This window comes from Heloderma suspectum, chromosome 10 (genome assembly GCF_057233095.1).
Source record: "Heloderma suspectum isolate Gila_16-S chromosome 10, 16-S_ref, whole genome shotgun sequence".
In the NCBI taxonomy this organism is placed as follows: domain Eukaryota; kingdom Metazoa; phylum Chordata; class Lepidosauria; order Squamata; family Helodermatidae; genus Heloderma; species Heloderma suspectum.
Genome location: NC_139467.1, coordinates 31,237,905 through 31,260,799, shown reverse-complemented (window position 1 = coordinate 31,260,799; position 22,895 = coordinate 31,237,905). Strand labels below are relative to the sequence as shown.

The window sequence follows — 22,895 nt, the reverse complement described above, 5'->3', positions numbered from 1 at the left end:
TCATTAGCGTCACTTGCCATGGGACCTTACTGATCATTGTTCTGAGTTTATTAAAATCAGCTTTCCTAAAATCCAGGGTACGCGTTTGATTACACTCAGCTTTTGCTTCCCTTAGAACCAAGAACTCAAGTACAACATGGTCGCTTTCCCCCAGAGTTCCTGTAACTGCTACTTTATCCACTAAGTCATCTCTGTTGGTTAGGATCAAGCCAAGGATAGCCGATCCTCTAGTTCCTTCCTCTACTTTCTGTAGGAGGAAGTTATCCGCCACACAAGTCAGGAATTTCCTGGAGGGGCCATGTTTTGCAGAATTTGTCTCCCAACAAATATCGGGGAAATTGAAGTACCCCATTACTACTACATCATGCTTCCTTGAAACATCGGCAGTTTGCTTTTCAAAAGTTTCATCCTTGTCTTCTCCTTGATTGGGTGGCCGGTAGTAGTCTCCGACCACCAGAGTCCCAGCCCAAGTGCCGAAGGTTCTCATTTCAGCAGCACTAGCAGCAGCTTCAGCAAACATTATCTTCTTCATAGGCGTGACGGACAATAGAAACTGGGGATACAGCTTTTTTGTGCTGAATCACTGCTGGGCGCAATGTTTGGCCTGTAATCTAATCGTCTTTCACTGCTCACTGTTTGGGGAAAGCAGCGGCAGCCCTTCCATGGTTTAGGGCTCTTGAGGGATCTGCCAAAATCTAGATGCCATCTTTCTCCTGCTCTTAGGGTCAAAATACATATGAAGCTAAACGCATCATTAAGAACTCTTGCCAAACTCTGAAAACTTATTAGCCAGGGGGAGGGGGAATGTTCATCAAGAACATACATATGGAGTCTTAACTTTTTCCTCCCCAGCCACGACCCAGACAAAAATCTTTCCTCCAGCTCGGCTATGAAGGTTGGGGGGGGGAATGGTCCCATTGGCACCAGCAGGAGCTTTTCCCTAAGCGGTGGGGAAGAAATTTCTGTCTGGGTCGTGGCTGGGGTGGGAAAGGTTAAACCTCTGTGTGTTCTCTGTTCCTGATGAAAACGGAGTGGAGGAGGTTGGGGGCGGGATTTTCATTGGGATCACAAATGGGAAGGGATGGGTCAAACCTCCCCACATGCTACAGTCTAGATGAACATTGCCGCTGTGCCTGTTAATTATTACAGAAATTAACACATTTCACAGCGTTCCTAATGACTCATTGAGCATTGCACGTAGTTCAGACCGCAGACTTCTGTGGAGTTAGCCTTTCACTTATAATTCCCATATGTGCCCTCTGTGTAAGAACCTGCTCTTGCTGCCCCCATCCCCCTTTAACTGTCAGTTATGGGTAGTACAGTTCTGTGGTATTTAGAATGTGCCTTGGTACAGATAACTGCAGTCAATGCTAGGGTCAGTTCACACAGTTGCCAGCTGAAAACCCTGAGCATGAGGCTGTATGACAAAGAGCATTTGTACATGAGGCTTTTGTCCCACACTGTTACTGGGCCTTCTGCTTCTGGATTCAGTATGGGATTAAGATCGACTCCTTTACATGTGTGTTTTTCCACGGGATTTTCTTTCTCCTGGCCTTCTATATGTTTCATTATACAGCCACTAGATGGCACTGTGGTACACAGAGCATTTCATAGCACCATTCAGGATATACCAGACTGTCCTCAGTCTAAAAAAAATCTGCGATAATGATTGCAAAGCATGGGAGAGGCCCTGGAGGATGACTACTTTGTGTAAAGGGCCTGTAAACTACTGTGAGTGAGTAATCACGAGTGCACAGTAAAAGCCTCATGTAGAAAAGCCCAAAATGTGCATTTGTGTATGCTGTGTTGCAGATTTTCTGTGACCTTCCACCCCTCTTTGCAAGGGGTTGCGCTCTGTATCATATGCATGGTGGGCCATACACATGGGGGTACTGTACCCCCCACCCCCAGGGTACCAGAGACTTATATGAACCTGACTTTAAAATATGTCTCCATTTGGGTGACTGACATTAGAATAACACTGCCAATTATCTTGTTGGTGTCGGTGATGGCACCTGTTAATTTTGCTAGGTGCACGTCTCCTCATAAGTGTCTTGTGACAACTGGGGAAAAAACCCTCACTAGTATCATTTGGTGGTCTTATTTGTGCACTGGATTGGTACACAAGTTAGAGCTAAGCCACGAGCGGCCAGTTTGCAGCAGGGGTGACACAGACAACAGGAGTCTGTAGCATGCCTAGTCAAGCCCAAGGGACCTTCCTGATCCTCCTATGCCATATAAGATGTGGGACGATCCATAGCTGTCTGGTAGAAGACATCTTTCTATGGAAGAGATCCCAGTTCAATTCCTGTCACCTCCCATGACTGGCATCTTGAGCGACAGGGCTGGGAAAGACCTCTACCTTGGAGAGCTACTTCCGGCCAAAAAAGAGCTAGATGGACAAAAGGACTAACTCCGTAAGGTAGCTTCTGACGTTCTTACCAGGCCCATAATACTACCTACCTCCCTTACCATGCTGCCACCTGGTTCTTGTCCGTAATAGACCAGAAGGCTAAAGTTTTCCAGAGCCACAGCTGGGGATATGGAGTGCGTAAGCACAGCAGTCCACGCTATGTGTAACAGCCTCTGTAATTTGAGTTGGGCTTTCCCCTACTTTTTGCCCTTCTTGAGCCTTTCATCTGTGATCTCGGCCTCAATTCCTCTGCTTCTCTTCTTCCCAGCAATGCGCAGTACATTGTCAGCGGCTCCGACGATGGCTCCTTCTTCATCTGGGAGAAAGAAACAACCAACCTGGTGCGGGTACTGCAGGGGGACGAGTCGATCGTCAACTGCCTCCAGCCTCATCCGAGTTACTGCTTCCTGGCTACTAGCGGCATCGACCCGGTCGTGCGGCTGTGGAATCCCAGGCCAGAGGTAAGATCAGAGGCAGGGGCCTGGGGGGGACCGCCGGGAGGAGCCTGCCACCTTCGTCAGGCAGGTAGCTTTATTTATAAGAGCCACGTTCTTCTGCAATGCAGAAAATGACACACTTTGTCGCCGTATCGGGCCAGACTGCAGCAGGACGGGGAAGCTCAAACAAAAAGGGGTAATAGGCTTGTTGCTATCCAGAATTCATGTCGTTGCTTATATTTCTATACTGCTCAATAGCCGAAGGTCTCTGGGCAGTTCACAGAAATTAAAAACCATGAAAACACATTGTGAAATGGCTCTATCTGTTCCTCAGAAATGATTCCACTGTCTCATAAACACATTGGTGTCGCCTGGAATGTGGAATGCCCTTCCTGTGGGTTTTTTTCCCCCCACAGGCAGAAACTGAATAAAAAAATCAAACCAGTTGAATATCCAGTTCTGGTGTTGTGTTTAATAATTAATTATTTTAATTGCCGCTTTTCATAGTGGCTGGTCGTTTGTTTTTGTGTGCTTTCCGTTTTGGTAAACTGCCCTGGTTACTTATTTGTAGAGTGGGATATGGATATGAAAGAATAGTTATCACAGAATTTGCTGTATTAATCATCATCACCATTTACCCAAACCAGACCTTGGGTTATCAGAACCAGCTTGGCATATTGGGCAATGCTGGATTTAAAACTGAGTTCCAGTGCTGACTCCAAGTATCTGGTCCATATTTTGGAAATTCAAAGTGTATCTCCCCCCGCCCCACCAAATGGATTAACTTTGGGGGAGCAGGTGAATCTTAAGAATGTTTGTCTTGCCTTTAAATACCAGGGGGTTTTCTCTCCTTTTTGTTCAAACAACAAAACCCTTGCTGCCACTTCATGATATGGTCTTGTTCTCAGGGTCCAGGGGGATGAAGAGAGAGATGGCTGACCGCACTGGCCCCCAAAGGCAATGATTGCCTTTGTTCATGATGGTTCCAAAATAATCTTCTCTATGGAATCTTGAACCAAAAGGAGATCTATTGGAGCCTATGGAACTCACTGCCACAAGGTGTGATGATAGGCACTAACCTTAGGTGGCATTTTGAAATGGGTGAGACACGTTTGAAGGTCTGCCTTCTATCAGTTTCTTCTAGATGTGACAGCTAAATGATCTCTCCGTGTTCAGTGGCAGCGTGCCCATTGTGGGTTCAGCCTGTCCCACCTGTCTGTGTCCCACAAGGCACTATCCAGCCCTGCACACGCTCTCTAGTCTAGCAGAGGGCATCTCAAGACCTTTGGTGGGAGCAGCTGGAGCAACCCCCTCCGCTCCAGTTTGCCCCGCATGAGCCACTGATGTTGTCTGGTGCCCTCTCCCCTCTTGTTTTGCAGAGCGAAGCACTAAATGGGCGGGTGGTGGAAGACATGGAAGGCGCTTCCCAGGCCAACCAGAGGCGGATGAACGCCGACCCGTTGGAGGTGATGCTGTTGAACATGGGCTACCGGATCACAGGACTGACCGGTGGTGGCGCCGGAGGCTTGGATGACGAAGACAGTTCCGAGGGGCAGGTCCATTGCCGGACCAGCTAAAGCCGAATTGCCTCTCCTTCCCATAATTTTGGTGTTTTTTGTTTGTTTGAAGGGAAATCTAGTTTGCTCAGTTTGAACTCTGATGAACGACTGCACTGTTTCACACTATGCACAGAATAGGACACGCCAGCAGGGGCAGGAGTGGCTTTGTTTTAACTGCTGCGACCGTTTCTCCCCCTTTGCCCCGTCCCACTATCGGGCAGCATGGTAACGCAGCCTGTCGAGTTTTGCCTCCTAGCAGAATCTAGTCTGTGCAGAGATTTCTTTTCCGTGTTGTCTGTGAGCAGTGTAAAACAGGGTAACCATCCCCTCCTCCAGTGCTGCTGCATGGCTCCTGGATGGTGGGAGGCACTGCCTACACGAACGCGTTTCTGCAGAGAGGATGTTAAAAGCTCAATAAAAGCGTAAACTAGGGCAGGGATTATGGAATGAAGTTTAATGCAGTGATCTCTGTTTCCGAAGCTTGGCTTGCCTGCTCCGCTGCTAGCTCTTGACCGGGGTCCTCTTTCAGCCCATAGGACAGCTGACGAGCATTCACCTGGCCTCGGCATCTAGAACACAACCGCAACAACATGGCCAGATAAACATGGGCACCTTGGCTAACGTGGCTACGGAGGGGCCGAGTCCATGGCATCAGGCAGAGAAATTAACTTTCTGGCTCTGGTATCTAATATGTTATTTCTTCTGCGTGCAGAGAGAGATGGCTGTAATTGAGAGGTGTCAGCACGGGGCACAGCGACGCCTGTGACCTGAGCTACTAAAAAGACCCGATGTTACTGCTCTTTTGAAAACTCCTGATAATGTTTTTTTCCTTCTCCCAAAATGTTTTCTTTCCCTTGTCTCTCTGGCAGGGAGTGGGGGGTGTTTTGCTGACATGCCTCATCACAGCGTGAGACTGAGCACCAAGAAAGCTGTGTCATATGGGAAGGAGCTGCCCACTGGTTCTGAACGGGGTTGCCCCTCCCCAACTCCTTGTCGCTAGTGTGATGACCCCCTCACCCCCTTTGCCATGTGTAGGGGAAGCTTCATGGGCTTGTGAACTTTTTGGGGACCTTCTGTCCTTTGCCAACACTGGCTTCCAGTAGGCGGGATTCTTTAAGGCAGTGTACCATGCTGGCTGTCCCCTTGTTCCTTTCTGTTAAATGACCCCATTCACCTGTGCGCTTGCCATATTCCAACAGTCACATGGATCCTGCACAGCTGATCTACAGTCTTCTTTCCACCCCATCCCCCACCCCCCGATTGTAATGTAAAACCCACGGTGTCCCTGAAAATTACATTAACACTTATTCAGTGTTGCTTTACATTGCAGTGCCTGCCTTGTTCCTTGAGTATGCATGGGGTGAGGATGGGGGAAAGGCACGACCAGGGCAAATTGCTACTGTAGGGCTGATTTTTGGCAGCACAGCATTCCCATGTTATCCAGAGGATCAGATCTTAAGGAAAGTGATCGCTTGGCACAGCATAGCCCTCAGGTCTTCAGTCTCATGCTGGTGTCTCTCCCCCCACCCTTGCCTCCCCCAATCCCTCCGGAGTAAAAGGTGGCAGAAGTAAGGCCAGCATAAGCTCTGCTCTCAGCACATTCAAGGTGAGATAGTGGTGATCGCATGAGGTTATCCTGAAACAGCTCGTAAGTTCTCTTCCAAGTGGCTTCCCTGGAATATTCAGTTGGAATTGGAAGCAATGCCAGGCACATATGCGTGTGTTAGAAATCTGGGTGCAACTGACCTTGCCATAAGACAGTCTTCCCCAGCCTGGTGCCTTCCAGATGTGTTTGGACTGCAACAAATGGACGTTGCGGTCTAACACATCTGGAGGGCACCAGGTTGGGGAAAGCTGCCTTGAGGCTTGCTTGCTTTGCCCCCCTCCTCCCCAGATAGCATGGTCTTTCCAAGCAGAAGCAAATGCTGTAGGTCCATGTCATGTCGCGCTTCCTCTTCCTCTTGTGGTCACCAAGCTAGAACTAGCACAGCTCTGTGTCTCCTGTCTCCACTCTCTAACTAGGCCCAGACAACTGCATGTTAGGCAGAGGTAAAGTCCTTGATTACACTTAATTCCCCGCCACTGAGCAATGTACCCATCAAGTACAGGAGGACTGCACACTTCTGCAATCCACATACCCCCTAGGAGACGTGGGTTGGACCGGGCCAACTTTGGTTTGCTCCCCTCCCTTTTGCTAAAGCCATGGTCTTAGCCTGGCCTTCCAGCCACTTACAGAGCAGTATCTTTTAATAATGGGTGCATGCCTCTCTCTTCATAAAGCTAGAAGCGTGACTGGGGGTTGGACTCGATGGTCTTATAGGCCCCTTCCAACCCTACTATTCTATGATTCTGTGACTGTGTTTCCCAGGTTCTTCAACTGTATTAAACAGAATATATTATCTGTGACACAGGTAAGGGATTACCCCAACGATAATGAATTGGAGAAACCTTATCAGTTTCTTTCCCATCCGAAGAACTCAAGTAGAAATAAAACCACAACAAAACTGAGCTGACTGTGGGTACCTGGTATTCTGGCCCATAAGAGAAGAAAACATATCTCTTCCACCACAACCACCATGCCTTTTTTTTTTGGCTGCTTTTCCCTTTTCTTGCATTGGAAATGCACTTTCCCCAATCCTTAGGGAATAAGGGGCTAGCTTGGGTCGCCTCTTCCCTACCCTGAAAAATGCTTTGTGGGGTTGCATGCATGTGTGTGTAAGGGAGAAATATAAAAAGGGCTGCTACTGTTTGAAAGTTGCAGTGCTATTGAGTCTCCCTGGTGGACCCTCAAGTATCCAACTGATTGAATTCAGTTAGCCACAACATCATGACTACCCCCTGCCTCCAATAGATAGGGCAAAAGGAATAGTAATGATAGGTAGTTGTTCTGTGGGATAAGGCAACTGGAAAGGATGCTCGTTGTGAGTAATTGAGTAATTACTCCAGTGAATAATTGACCCTCCGTACTCTGCAGATGAAGCTTTTTAAATTCATCCATGGGTGTGGGTGTGGTGTTGAGGGTGTGTGGGTAAGAGCAGTGAGGGATGATGGAAATTGCAGTCCAACATCTGGAAGGTCACATGTTCCCAATCCCTGCTCTAGAGAATAGGATCAAAATACCTTTCTCTGTGTAGCTACTACTGTAGCTGCTACTGTTCCTGATGCAAGAGCAACATTCCTCTCCCCCCCACTGCCGCCATCTTTGGTGTGACAGCTAGAACCTTCTTTTCCACTGCCATGAACAGAATTTTAGTTTCACTGCTGCTTGGCTTAAAGAGAAAGAAAAAGTAGACTAGAGATATCCCTATCTTCTACAACATCTCACTCTGGACATATGCGCCATGTTTGTGAATGAGAAATTTTGTATGGATTGATAGAAGAAAACTGTGATAGCGGAAGAGATGCTGTTTGACTCTAGTTATTTGCCCCCTCATGCTCGATGTGGGGAGAAGATCAGCTCTATTTTTCCTTTTGATTAATTCCTTTTTTAAAAAGCCCAGAAATACTATTTTTGTAATTAGCAAAGGGATCTCTTCTGGTGTATACATTTATGAATGTATAGAAAAGGCTTCTTATTCGCAGCTGGGAAAATGGTTGCATATATAACTCTTCGGGAATTTGAAACTAAAATTTTCTTCCAAAAACCTGTCCCTGCAGATGTAGAGAATAATACACCAGTCTTTTTTTTTCTTATTGGGAAGGGGATATTTCTGTTTCTCTGGTCGCTGGAAGAGAAGGGGTTAAGCAATTAAACAATTCTTTGTTCTAGTTTTCTTTTTGGTGTCCTTCTGTTCTTTAGACAGTTTTTGGCCTTGGGCTTACCTTCTGCGGCTTTTGCAAAGAGATGATGAATCCTTGGTGGGTGTGCTAGTTAACGCCTCATCTTCCTCTTTGGGGGCAAAACTTATACTCCCCCACCCCAGTGACTCATCTTGAAGTTGTATCTTTGCTATATTTAAGTATTGAATTCCAATATTGGCTACATTTCTTCAGGAGAGATTCTGTGCCAAATTCCAAAATAGTGGATCGGCTGGACTTCTGATACACATAGCAGCCGCATAACTTACTGGTTGTGGAAACAGAGAGAAAAAATATATAAGTGATGATAATATTGAACTGATGTAATACTTCCTATTTCAAAAGAAAACAGAAGTGCATAAAATGTACTGTAAAACTGAGATCTTGAATCTTATGAATTTCAATAGTTTTTCCAAAATAGGACTTCACTCACTATAACATGGGTAGGTTAGCAATAATAAAACAACTGGGTGAAGGTGGTAAGGGAGTGGAGTAGTCTATACAGGGGTGATAATCTGCTAAATTCTGCTCATTTTGTCTGTTAGTTCCCACACTATTTTAAAAGCACTTTCCAGACTAAAGTTAATGCAGTTATCCACATTCATATACTATTCACTTCATAGAAACTAATTATTACATCTTGTGCGCACTTAGATAATATATCTTCTGGAGGTTGAATACCACATCTGTTCATGTGTGTGTGTGCATACATGTGCTTTTTATTATGATAGACCAGAGGGGGCAATTTGTAGGCAAAACACCTGAAGGACCACAACTCCCATCAGCCCTAGCCAGCATGACCTATGGTGAGGGATAATGGGAGTTGTAGCCTCCACATATTTTGGTCTACAAGTTGCCTGTCCCTGTACCAGACAAAATGAAGTAGCCTTGATTCTCAAGAATATTTTGTCCGCCACATCCATCGTTGCCTTGATATATGGGATGCTTTCATGGAAACTTGGGGATTTCGCATTTTGTATAGAGGAGATACGATTACAACAAGCGTGGGGAACCTGTTTCCATTCCAAGGGCCAAATTCCAATCTGGGAAAGGTCTTGGGCGCTACATTCCATCCATGGGTGAGAACAAAAGTAGAGTGGGTGGGTCCGAAATAAGATTCTCTCATATTTTAAGCCTTATCAGACATAAGCGAAATAACCGTCTGTGTGTCTACTCATAAGTGAGCAGCACTGAATAACTCAGCAGCACTTTCAGATAGCACCCAAATACAAAGCTTCTCCATGTCCACTCACAAGCAAGCAGGACTGAATCACTCAGCAGTCTTCTTCCCTTGCCCCACCTCCCCCTCCCAGCAGGGAAAAGCTTTTATCTCTGATCAGCAGGTGATCAGAAATATAAGCTTTTCCCTTCTGGGGGTTTTTACAGTGGTGCAAAAGATTTGGGATATAGGGAGCAAGCAGGTGAAGGAGGAGAGAATCAAACAACCCAGGAATTGAAAAAATTACTTGTACTTTGTGTCATCATTGGGCAGGCAAACTCTGGGTAAGGCAACAATCTCTAGGTTGTTGTTACATGCAAGCCAGGTCACTGTGTCTGACATTCTATCTCTGCAATCCTGCGACTTAAAAAGGGCAGGGGATCACTCCCCTGTAAAAATGGGAAAACATTCAGCATATCCTGAACAAAGATCCAAAGACTTCATGAAAGCAATGATTCATTGGAAGCATTTGTCTCTCATGGTAAGAAGACGGCTTGTACCTATGCCAGCTGGCTCTGTGTGCGTACCCAAGGATGCAAAGTGGACAAGGCTGGAGAAGATGCTTCCTTTCTTTCAAGAGACCATACTCCTGCCAAACAGCTTCCCATATGGATATTTGTAAGAAACTATATACCTATTCTAAAACATTTGCGTAGTAACAATGACAAGATGTTCTTAAGAGGGCGCCTTATTTATTCGGAAATGTATTCTATTTTTGCAGCTGGAAATGTATTCTATTTCACTCAACATTTGATGGAATTCTGTCTTGCAGGTCTCTTTTTTCCCAAGACTATATTTACAAACCAAGGCAGGGAAACTATTAATTTGTGAAGAGTTGCCACGTTTTTAGCCTCACAAAGTTACAGGGAGTTCAGCCTTTTGCTACATTGGTGGGGTGAAATGAACAAGGCTCACAAGAGCTGATTGCAGCCATGCTATAATTATGGGTATCCTATTTACGTAGTTGTATTTTTTAATGCAATGAGAAACTGGAGAACTGGTCACACAGAGCTTTTCTAGATGAGGTTTTCATTGTGTGTTCGCTATTCCTCGCTCCCAGTTGTTCATGGGTGCTTTAGACCAGGCCACAATCAAATTTTGCTTCTGGTCTTTAAAAGCAGTTTCACAGGGGGTTTTGGAGTGAGGAAATCCAGTATTTGTGGAACTGAAACAAAGCACTAATTGTCACTAGTGTAGTTGCATTATTCAGCTATACCACAGCACCACTTAGAGGTTATGTAGCGGAAAGGCAGGAAGGGAAAATCCATGCAGAGCCCCCATCTTAATTCTGCAACAAAACAAAGTAAAAACAGCGGATTAAACAGCCTCGTCTAGAAAAGCTCAAAGGCATAATGGCTACTGTAAGCTTGCAAAGCATGCATCTATGCATGTGTATGTGGCAGTTAATCTCAAGGATGTGTGTGGTGGAAGCAGCCTTAGATTCCTACAGAACTCTTATAGTTTTCGGAGTGACTGATAAACACAAAACACCTTTGATTCCATTAGGGTTCTTTGGAAATTCATTAGCTGTTGCTCTTGGCTACCTCTGAGAGGCCACGGTTGCTCAGTTAAATATATTTGAAAGTATGCGTGTGTAATATAACACATGTTCACATGCATGCACTTCAAAGAGATACCTGCTCCCCCCCCCCCCCCCGGTATTCTCTCCAGGAAGCAAATGGCTATTTAGTCTATGGTAAGGATATACCCAGAGCCACATCAAAAGTCAGAGATGGCCCTAGAACAGGTAGGGGCAACAAGCAGGCTGCATGTACCCCTGTTCTTTTTTGTTTGTTGCCATTACCATATATTTCTTATATGAGAAACAAAGCCGCACTTTCCCTTTAGAGCAAGGCATGAGGAGAGGGGGCATCTTGTTTTAATGCAAAGTTGTGCTCCCTGAGGCTGCAATTCAACAGTAGTGATAGGGTGGGTGGGTTCTGGGTTGGAAGTTGCCCACTCCTGCTCGAGAGTGACGTGATCACTCCCTGCAAGAGCTTTTGGATGCTGTGGAGAGTTGCAAACACCCAGAAAAGGAACAAATGGTGTGAGAAAATAGTCCACGTATGGAGAGGAAGATTCACATGTGGAACCACGGCCTGATATGTACAAAGGAGATGTTCCTGTATTAGATAAAAAGATAAAAATGGGGAATCCGCAGCGTCCCACAGAAAATCGTATCTAGGCCTGGAGGACGTCCAGATGAGGCTTTGATTGCGCAGTCCCCCTCATTCATGGAGGCTGGGTCCAGGTGTTGTCATCTTTGATTTGTATGTAACCTTCCTGTATTTTCCCGTCACTTCCATCTTCTGTTTTTCTTATGAGAGAAAAAAAATCTGTTAAGGAAGAAAAGGCAGAATAGCTGCACAATGCCTTTTGAATGGGAGCTCTCCATCTGGAATAACCACTGGCTATGTGTGGTCGTCCCATCCATGGTCATCCAGAATGTTCGCAATGTCCTTTTTAATGCTGTCTCTTCTGTGGCGTTTGCTGTGTGGGTTCAAGTCCCAGGAGCTCCCTCTTTTGCCAGGACATGCCTCCCCCTCTCCCAGCTTTAGCCTGCAAATGTGAGTGGGGCGGGGGCATGTCCGTCCTTCCCCTCATGGGGCTTGAACACCAGTCACTAGCTTCCTAATCGTATGCCTCCTGGCGGGGGTGGGTGGTCCGTGGTCCACACGCAGGCCTTGAAGGATGCCTTTCCTCGGAGGACTGCCCTTCCTCGAATCCCCACCACCGCTAAGGATGGGTGCAAGCGAGTGGGGGGGATGACTCTTCTGCCACTCTCTCCTAAGCACTATTAGGCTCCTGATAGCCTGCCAAGCATGAAGGCATGGATAAGAGTCACTGCCGTGCAACTTCTTTCCTGGTAGGGTTGCTGGGAAGAGGGTGAAGGTACAGCCTCCTGCTCCTCCCAGCGATCTTGTTCGGTGACGGTGAATGTTGCCAGCCAACCCCCACATGTGGCATGTAAGAGGGAAAGGGTTGCCCACACCTGTCACAGTGACCAGAAGAGTGTCACGGTGACAGCGTGGTGTGTCATGTGATGCAGGGCACATGCAGGGGCGTCACACTGTTACTGGCTTCCTCTGTCAGCATGAGGCATGTGGGTGTTGTTGACTGTTTTGTCCCCGATTTGGGGCTATAGGACGGATTCGAGCTGTCCCAGGACAGTATCTGTCATTTTCTCACCTTTTGTGGGGAGGGGGGCAGTGGCATATTTGCAAACACAGCACAACTGTGCAGACAGGAGATTGCTCTGCCCTACACAAAGTGATGAAGATGCGGGAAGCCTTCCCTCCTGATAAGACCCCCTGCTCCTTCAGCACACATTAAAATCTGCAGTAAGAATACAAGAAGAGCCATGCTGGATCAGACCACCGGCCAATCCCATCCAGCATTCTGTTCACACAGTGGCCAGTAGGAACATTCATTTCATTTATTATATGTCTATACTGCCCCATAGCCAAAGCTCTTTGGGCAGTTCACAAAAATTAAAAACCATTAACAATACATTAAAAAGGTGAAGGTGTCCCCAGCCAATCGTGTCCGACTCCAGGGTGCGGCGCTCATCCCCGTTTCTAAGCCAAAGAGCCAGCGCTGTCCGAAGACGCTTCCGTGGCCATGTGGCCGGCATGACTGAACACCGAGGTGCACGGAACGCTGTCACCTTTCCCGCCGAGGCGGTACCTATTTATCTACTTGCAATTTCTTGCTTTCGAACTGCTAGGTTGGCAGGAGCTGGGACTGAAGACGGGAGCTCACTCCGTCACGCAGCACTCGGGTCTCGAACTGCTGACCTTCCGGTCTGCAGTTCAGCGTCTTAACCACTGAGCCACCGCGGCCCCCTAACAATACATTAGATACAGTATAAAAACCATTCATGTAAGGACATAAAACAGCACACACAACAACAACATATATCTAAAACAATCAGCCAGAGACAATCCAGGACCCGATCAAAATGACTCGTTAAATGCTGCCAAATGCCTGACAGAAGAGGGCAGTTTTAAGCAGGCGCTGAAAAGATGATAGTGTTGGTGCCAGGTGGCAAATCATCTCACTGACTCTTGTGCAGGGGAAATGGAAACCAGGCAGGGAGGAGAGGGAACGGAACGGAGGGTCTGCATCCTGAAGAGCAGTGCTCTACGGGGCGACATTGACACTGCAAACCAACTTACCTGCCCTCAGCTCATCACATCCGTCCCTGGGCCCTGTGCAAGGGTGTCTCTGGCAGGATTCTAGGGCTTCACAACTGCATGACAGGCAGCAAAGGAACACTGAAGTTTCAATGAATGATTATTGCTTTACTGATATAGCACCATCAATGTACAGAGTACAAGAGAGCAGGTCTCTGCCCCTAGGAACTTAAAGGAAGGGAAGCAGAGGCTGGGGTAAACGGGGGTGGGATGGGGTGGGGTGGGGGGGAGAATAGGCAATTAAATTCAGGGGAGGTCATCCAGCAGTGGGTTACTCCTTTGTTTTGAAGATTTATACCCTGCTCTTTCATCAAAAGATCCTCAAGGCAGCTTACAATAGATGGTAATACAAAGCCAATTGCCGCATATATATACACACACAGTCCACCAGCACATAATCCTCTGGGCCGGAGCGTATTTTTTTTCAGCTCAGCAGCCCAAGGGCAACTCAAGTAGCCCAGGACACGGCTATTAGGGTGGCCACTTTCCAAAAGTGGAACTGTATCACTAAAAAGAGGATGCAGCTTTGCATAAAATCTGCATGTGTTGCCTTTTAGGAATAATGAATAATTTAACTAAAAATATATAAAAATTTCACCATAGGGGAGAAGATTGTGACCAGATGATCTGTGTGCCTTGCTCACTGTGGTCTGGGTGCTCTTAGACTTGACAGCCGAAGAATGAGTCAATATCACCTCATGTGAACATAAAATATATAATTATATATAAAAAAGAACCACTATAAAAATTGAAAGCTTTAAATATGCATAATTAAAAATGAACTCACTAACTAAGGCTCATTCTCATACCCTAAAGGACAGAAGCAACATGAAAAGGCACACAGTTGCATAGATTCTCTATTTATTCAAAGCATCTTTATTTTGCTTACAATTATAAGTAACTAGACAGCCTTGCAATCTAAAAAGACACACGATGCTTCAATCCAGTCAAGTACTTGACTGCTTGACCATTTGATAGAGGCGATGTCTTCCATACAGCAGAATCTGATTTCAAATGCTGAGATTGCCGTTTTGGAAAGTTATTTAGGAGATATGGATCTTCCATTCCAGTGGTGTGATGGATTCCTTCTATAGTGTAGTACTGTTTTGTTTGAGGTCTGCTATCTGAATAGATATCTCCGTTACAATCGCCCAGCCGTCTTTTAGAGCTTTTCTGCACAAGACTGTTAATCCGCTGTATCTGCTCTCGGGTTTTGTCACAGAATTGAGATCCAAGCACTACATGAGGAGTATTTCCTTTCCTGCTTTTCTGCTACATAACCTCTAGGTGGCACTGTAGTATAGCAGAATAGTGCAAATACACAAGAGGAAATTGTGCTTTCTTTTGCTTTCCCAACTAAAAGCCACATTTTCCCTGCTCTAGAAAAACTCGCCAAAAGTGCTGGTTAAACACAGAAGCAAAACTGGAGCATCACGATAACATCTAAAGAACCCATAAACAACCATGAGTAGGGAATGACGAGCACATGATAAATGCCTCATGTAGGCATCAACATCTTAGGCATTTTTGCCAGCATACCAGGTCCTTTGTCTTCATTCAATGGCATACTGCTGGAGAGGGGACTTCTGGATTCAAAGTAGGCTTTCAAGCTGTGATCCTTCTTGGTCTGGGAGATTAACAGCATATCCTATTTAGTCCATTTAAAAGTTGCTAAATTTCAATGAGATTTAGTGTTTATTATATTTTTGCCTGTATCAAGGTTTGGAGTTTCTAAACCAGTCCAGGTTTCGAAGTCCTGATTTAAAAGGTCTATAACAAGGAGCCTCAACCGTTTGGGGCTGATGAGCACATTTGGAATTTTGAGAGACTATTAGGGGCACTTTCACAAAATGGCTGCCATGCAGTGGCTTTTCCCCTCACAAAATGACTGCCATGGTGGAGATAGTCATAAAAGGCAGGCTGTTGAGGCTAAAAGTGTATCAGTAAATGAGGTAAAGTCAAAATCTAAACAGCTGGAAAGGATGCCCCTTATCACCTTTACTATTTGTCTTCAGCCCAGGTTGTAAGAACAAGTCCTAAAATTGGGGGCTGAGGTTACGAATGCAGATGGTTAAGATCAGTTTAAACACAAATGATATCGCTTTATTTTGTGATCCATAGAAAAGCTCAGGTTTAATTGCACATTTAATTTTTTAAGTTCTTCCATCATAATGTTCAGCTACATCAATTTTAGTGGGAAAATTCCTCCATCTTTCTATTTACTGATGTGTATAATGTCTTATACAAATACAAAAATTCATCTAGAGTTTCTTCAGCTGTGCTCAAAATTTTATCCCCCCTTTTTATCAATGGTACCATTTTCCCTTTTAGCGTATTTGTTAGCATATTTGAAAAAGTCTGTCGGATTTCTTTTCTGCTTCAATGTTGTTTTTTTTACAACTTATGTACAATTAATAAAATAATAAAATCAAGGTTTTTTTAAGGTGTTCTAAACAATTGTATGTATATTTGAACATTTTAAAATGTTCTTCTAAGTGAATCTGTTGTGTTAATCTTCATATATTTTGATCTACCACTTTTATTTTAAGGTGAGCTGTTTTATAAACCCCAAACCCTTTGATTGGGGCCTTTGATGCTCCCTGTGTAGAAACCCAGTTTGTTTCCACAAAGGTATTCTCTTGAAAATGTTCCACTCAGCTACCACCTACCTCCTGTACTATATCCTCCCTCTGTAATAATACATTTTCCTAAGCACCACAATGTTCTTTGAGGTTGTTGGCCAGTCTTAAGGAAGAAGAGAATCAAAACCCCCTCGATCCACTGTCTCCATCAGAATGGCAACAGTCAGTGGGTGTTAAGCTAGCTTTTATTGACGCTGACTGTCCTAGTTACATTCATAAGAACATCAGAAGAGCCCTGCTGGATCAGACCAAGGGTCCATCTAGTCCAGCGTTCTGTTCACACAGTGGCCAACCAGCTGCCCACAGGAAACCCACAAGCAGGGCATGAGCGCAACAGCACCCTCCCACCCATGCGCCCCAGCAACTAGTGTACATAGGCTCATTGCCTCTGGTACTGGAGATAGCACATAGCCATCAGGACTAGTAGCCATTGATAGCCTTCTCCTCCATTAATTTGTCCAACCCCCTTTTAAAGCCATCCAAATTGGTGGCCATCACTTCATCCTGTGGTGGCGAGTTCCACTCTGCGCTGTTTGAAGGACTTCCTTTTCTCTTTCCTGAACCTCCTACCAATCAGCTTCATAGGATGACCCCAGGTTCTAGTATTGTGAGAGAGGGAGAAAAATGTCTCCTTATCCACATTCTCCACACCACGCATAATTCTGTGCACCTCTATCATGTCTCCCTTAACTTTTTTCCAAGTTAAACAATCCCAGCTGTTGTAACCTTCTCTCATAGGGGAGATGCTCCAGCCCCTTTATCATTTCAGTTCCCCTTTTCTGCACTTTTTCCAGCTCTACAATATCCTTTTTTAGGTGTGGTGACCAGAACTCGACACAGTATTCTAAGTGTGGCTGCACCATAAACTTGTATAGGGGCAGTATGATATTGGCAGTTTTATTCTCAATTCCTTTTCTAACATGGAGTTTGCCTTTTTTACAACAGCCGCACACAGGGTTGACATCTTAATTGAGCTGTCCACCACAACCCCAAGATCTCTTTCTTTGTCGGTCATGGCTAACTCGGATCCCATCAGGCTATACGTGAAGTTGGGATTTTTTGCCCCAGTGTGCATCACTTTACACTTGCTTTCATTGAACCGCATTTGCCATTTAGATGCCCATTCTACCAGTTTGGAGAGATCCTTTTGGAGCTCTTCACAATCCCTTTTTCTTTTAACCACCCAAAATAATTTGGTGTCATCCACAAACTTGGCCACTTCACTGCTCACTCCTAATTCCAAGTCATTTATAAACAGGCTGAAAAGCATTGGTCCTAATATGGATCCCTGTGGGACCCTACTATTTACTTCCCTCCATTGGGAGAATTTGCCATTTATTCCTACTCTCTGCTTTCTGTTCTTTAACCAGTTACTGATCCATAAGAGGACTGCTAAATTTGCTCAGGAGCCTTTGGTAAGGGACTTTGTCAAAAGCCTTTTGGAAGTCCAAGTAAACAATGTCTACTGGATCACCTCTGTCTACATGTTTATTGACACTCTCAAAGAACTCTAAAAGGTTACTGAGACAGGACTTACTTTGCAGAAGCTGTGTTGATTCTTTTTCAGCAGGGCTTGTCCTTCTATATGCTTACTAATTTTATTTTTAATAATGCCTTCAGCCAATTTACCTGGAACAGATGTTAAGCTAATGGGCCTGTAATTTCCTGGATCCCCCCTGGATCCCTTTTTTGAAAATTGGTGTTACATTGGCCATCCCTCTGGTATAGCTGCTGATCTTAGGCACATGTTGCATATTTTGGTTAGAAGATCAGCAACTTCATATTTGAGTTCTTTGAGAATTCTAGGATGGATACCATCTGGGCCTGGTGATTTATTTGTTTTCAATTTATCAGTAAGGTTGAGGACTTCATCTTTTGTCGCCACTGTTTGCCTCAGTTCCTCAGACTCCCTTCCTGAAAACATCAGTTCAGGTACAGGTATCTGTCCTATATCTTCTGCAGTGAAGATGGATGAAAAGTATTCATTCAGCTTCTGTGCCATCTCCTTGTCCTCCTTCAGTACTCCTTTAACTCCATTGTCATCCAATGGTCCAACTGCCTCCCTCGCTGGTTTTCTGCTTCTGATATATTTAAAGAATTATTTATTGTTGGCCTTGATGTTGTTAGAGATATGCTCTTCAAAATGCTTTTTTGCAACTCCTATTGTCTGATTACATCACCTTTGTGCAAGCTTGTGCTCCCTTTTGTTTTCCTCACTTGGGCAAGACTTCCATTTTCTGAAGGAAGCTCTCTTTTCTCTAATAGCTCCCTTAACACTGCTCGTTAACCATGTCAACAACCTCTTGGACTTGGTACTAACTTTCCTGGCCTGTGGTACGCATTTTTAGCTGGGCTTCTATTATTGTGGTTTTAAGTCACCTCCAAGTATTCTGAAGGGATTTAATCCTCTTGACTCCCCCTTTTAACTTCCTTTTCACCAGTTCCCTCATTTTAGAGAAGTTTCCTCTTTTGAAGTCAAACGTGACTGCATTGGACTTCCTGGGCAATTTTCCACTCAAATATATATAAAATCTGATAGCACTTTTTCCAAGTGGTTCAACAACATTTACATCTTGTACTAGGTCCTGGATGACACTGCTTAGGATTAAATCCAAGATTGCCTCCCCTCTGGTCGGTTCCATGACCAACTGTTCTAGGGCACAATCGTTTAGGGCACTGAGAAATTTAACCTCTTTGTCGTGGCTGGAACATGCATTTATCCAATCAATGTGGCAGTAATTGAAGTTGCCCATTATTACAACCTTGTTTGGAGGCCTCCCTGATTTTGTTTTCGATCTCAAGCTCACTCTGAGCATTCTAGTCTGGGGGATGATATTATGTCCCTAGCACTAAATTAGTTTTGGAGCCTGGTATTGTCACCTGCAGTGTTTCTGTGAAAGAGCCTACCCCTTTTAGGTGTTCTAGTCCACTCGACGCTATGCTGTCTTTGACATACAGGGCAACACCTCCCCCAGTACGCCCTTCCCTGTCCTTCCTATAGAGTTTATATCCAGAGATGACCATATTCTTGCCAAGAAAACCCCATGGAACGTATCACAAGGCTAAAAGAGATGACACCAGAAGATGAGCCCCTCAGGTCGGAAGGTGTCCAATATGCTACTGGGGAAGAGCAGAGGGTATTTCCAAGTAGCGCCAGAAAGAGTGAAGCGGCTGGGCCAAACCCGAAAGGACACTCAGCTGTGAATGTGTCTGGTGGTGAAAAGAAAATCCGATGCTGTAAAGAACAATATTGTTTAGGAACCTGGAATGTCGGATCAATGAATCAAGGTAAGCTGGAGGTGGTCAAACATGAGATGGCAAGACTGAACATCGACATCTTGGGAATCAGCGAACTCAAATGGACAGGCATGGGCGAATTTAATTCAGGTGACCATCATATCTACTACTGTGGGCAAGAATCCCTTAGAAGAAATGGAGTAGCACTCATAGTCAACAAAAGGGTGGGAAAAGCAGTATTGGGGTACAATCTTAAAAATGATAGAATGATCTCAGTACGAATCCAAGGCAAACCATTCAACATCACAGTAATTCAAGTCTATGCCCCAACCACTGAGGCCGAAGAAGCTGAGGTTGATCGGTTCTATGAAGACCTACAACACCTTCTAGAACTAACACCAAACAAAGATGTCCTCTTCATCATAGGGGATTGGAATGCTAAAGTAGGAAGTCAAGAAATCACTGGGATAACAGGCAGGCATGGCCTTGGTGTACAAAATGAAGCAGGACAAAAGCTAATAGAGTTTTGCCAAGAGAACATGCTGATCATAGCAAACACTCTTTTCCAACAGCACAAGAGGCGACTCTACACATGGACGTCACCAGATGGTCAATATCGAAATCAGATTGATTATGTCCTTTGCAGCCAAAGATGGAGAAGCTCCATACAGTCAGTAAAAACAAGACCTGGAGCTGACTGTGGCTCAGATTATGAGCTGCTTCTTGCAAAATTTCGGCTTAAATTGAAGAACGTAGGGAAAACCACTAAACCATTCAGGTATGACCTAAATCATATCCCTGATAAATATACAGTGGAGGTGAGGAATAGATTTAAAGGATTAGACCTGATAGACAGAGTGCCTGAGGAACTATGGACGGAGGTCCGTAACATTGTTCAGGAGGCAGCAACGAAATCCATCCCAAAGAAAAAGAAATGCAAGAAAGCCAAGTGGCTGTCTGATGAGGCTTTACAAGTAGCTGAGGAAAGAAGGGAAGCGAAAAGCAAGGGGAAGATATAGCCAACTGAATGCAGAGTTCCAGAGAATAGCAAGGAGAGACAACAAGGCCTTCTTAAATGAACAATGCAAAGAAATCGAGGAAACAATAGAATGGGAAAGACTAGAGATCTCTTCAAGAAAATTGGAGATCTCAAGGGAACGTTTTGTGCAAAGACAGGCATGATAAAGGACAAAAAAGGCAGGGACCTAACAGAAGCAGATGAGATTAAGAAGAGGTGGCAAGAATACACAGAAGAACTATACAGGAAAGATCTGAATGTCCCTGATAGCCATGATAGTGCGGTCACTGAACTTGAGCCGGACATCCTAGAGAGTATGTCAAGTGGGCCTTAGGAAGCATTAGTAACAACAAAGCTAGCGGAGATGACAGTATTCCAGCCGAGCTATTTAAAATCCTAAAAGATGATGCTGTTAAAGTGCTGCATTCAATATGCCAACAAATCTGGAACACTCAACAGTGGCCACAAGACTGGAAAAGGTCAGTTTACATTCCAATTCCAAAGAAGGGCAACGCCAAAGAGTGTTCAAACTACCGCACAATTACGCTCATTTCACATGCCAGCAAGGTGATGCTCAAAATCCTACAAGCTAGGCTTCAGCAGTATGTGAACCGAGAACTACCGGAAGTACAAGCTGGGTTTAGAAGAGGCAGAGGAACTAGAGATCAAATCGCCAACATTCGCTGCATCATGGAGAAAGCAAGAGAATTCCAGAAAAACGTCTATTTCTGCTTCATTGACTACGCTAAAGCCTTTGATTGTGTGGATCACAACAAACTGTGGCAAATTCTTAAAGTGATGGGAGTACCAGACCACCTTACCTGTCTCCTGAGAAACCTGTACGAGGGTCAAGAAGCAACAGTCAGAACCAGACATGGAACAACCGATTGGTTCAAAATTGGGAAAGGAGTACGACAAGGCTGCATATTGTCACCCTGCTTATTTAACTTATATGCAGAGTACATCATGAGAAATGCCGGGTTGGATGAATCAGAGGTCGGAATTAAGATTGCTGGGAGAATTATCAACAACCTCCGATATGCAGACGATACCACCCTAATGGCAGAAAGCGAAGAGGATCTAAAGAGCCTCTCGGTGCGGGTGAAAGAGGAGAGTGCAAAAGCTGGTTTGAAACTCAACATTAAAAAAACAAAGATCATGGCATCTGGCCCCATCACTTCCTGGCATATAGAAGGGGAAGAAATGGAAGCAGTGACAGATTTTACTTTCTTGGGCTCCAAGATCACCGCAGACGGTGACTGTAGCCATGAAATTAAAAGACGCTTGCTCCTTGGGAGGAAAGCTATGGCCAACCTAGACAGCATAGTAAGAAGCAGAGACATCACCTTGCCGACAAAGGTCCGTCTAATCAAAGCTATGGTTTTCCCAGTAGTAATGTATGGCTGTGAGAGCTGGACTATAAGGAAGGCTGAGCGCCGAAGAATTGATGCTTTCGAACTGTGGTGCTGGAGAAGACGCTTACGAGTCCCCTGGACTGCAAGGAGGTCAAATCAGTCCATCCTAAAGGAAATCAACCCTGAGTGCTCATTGGAAGGACAGATAATGAAGCTGAAGCTCCAATATTTTGGCCACCTAATGCGAAGAGAAAACTCCCTGGAAAAGACCCTGATGCTGGGAAAGACTGAAGGCAAAAGGAGAAGGGGACGGCAGAGGATGAGATGGCTAGATAGCATCACGGATGCAATGAATATGAACTTGAGCACGCTCCGGGAGAGAGCGCAGGACAGGAAGGCCTGGCGTGCTATGGTCCATGGGGTCACGAAGAGTCGGACACGACTGAACGACTGAACAACAACAATGACCATATCCCACTGGTTCTCTCTGCTCCACCCGGTTTCTGTAATGCCCACTATATCCAGGTTTTCCTTTAAAATCAAGCACTCCAATTCTCCCATTTTGGCTCAGAGGCTTCTAGTATTTGCATAAAAACACCTATACACAGTATCCCTCCCCAGATGCCTCTGGCATGTGCATCTTTTGCTATGGGACATTGGCCCCTTTGATAGGCTATTATGTTCTGCCATGTACTCCTGGCCTATTTCCTCCCCTTCTACATTTGGGCAATCAAAAAAGTTTTCATCTTCATCCCTTTGGGATGATTTAACCGGAACCAGATGCTTCCCAGATCCTGTCTGCTTTCCTCCAGAGTTCAGTTTAAAAGCTGCTCTGACACCACTTTTATGTTAAGCGTCAGGAGTCTGGTTCTGTTCTGGTTGGAGCCCGTCCCCCTTGTACAGACCCAGCTTGTCCCAAAACATTTCCCAGTGCCTAACAAATCTGAACCCCTCCTCCCTGCACCACCATCTCATCCACGTATTGAGACGCCTCAGCTTCGCCTGTCTAGCTGGCCCTGCG

At 45.1% G+C, this 22,895-nt stretch overlaps 1 protein-coding gene across 2 annotated transcripts in view; it reads left to right on the top strand.

The window, feature by feature from the left end:
* The window catches only part of WDTC1 (WD and tetratricopeptide repeats 1), a 44,419-nt gene extending 36,242 nt beyond the window's left edge, over positions 1-8,177 (top strand). For both annotated transcript variants that reach the window (XM_084815766.1, XM_084815767.1), the window contains 2 exons: positions 2,682-2,874; positions 4,230-8,177. In XM_084815766.1, coding sequence (XP_084671892.1) covers positions 2,682-2,874; positions 4,230-4,427 — 391 coding nt within the window. In that variant the 3' untranslated portion in view covers positions 4,428-8,177. The remainder of the gene's footprint in view (positions 1-2,681; positions 2,875-4,229) is intronic.
* Positions 8,178-22,895: the final 14,718 nt, after the last annotated feature.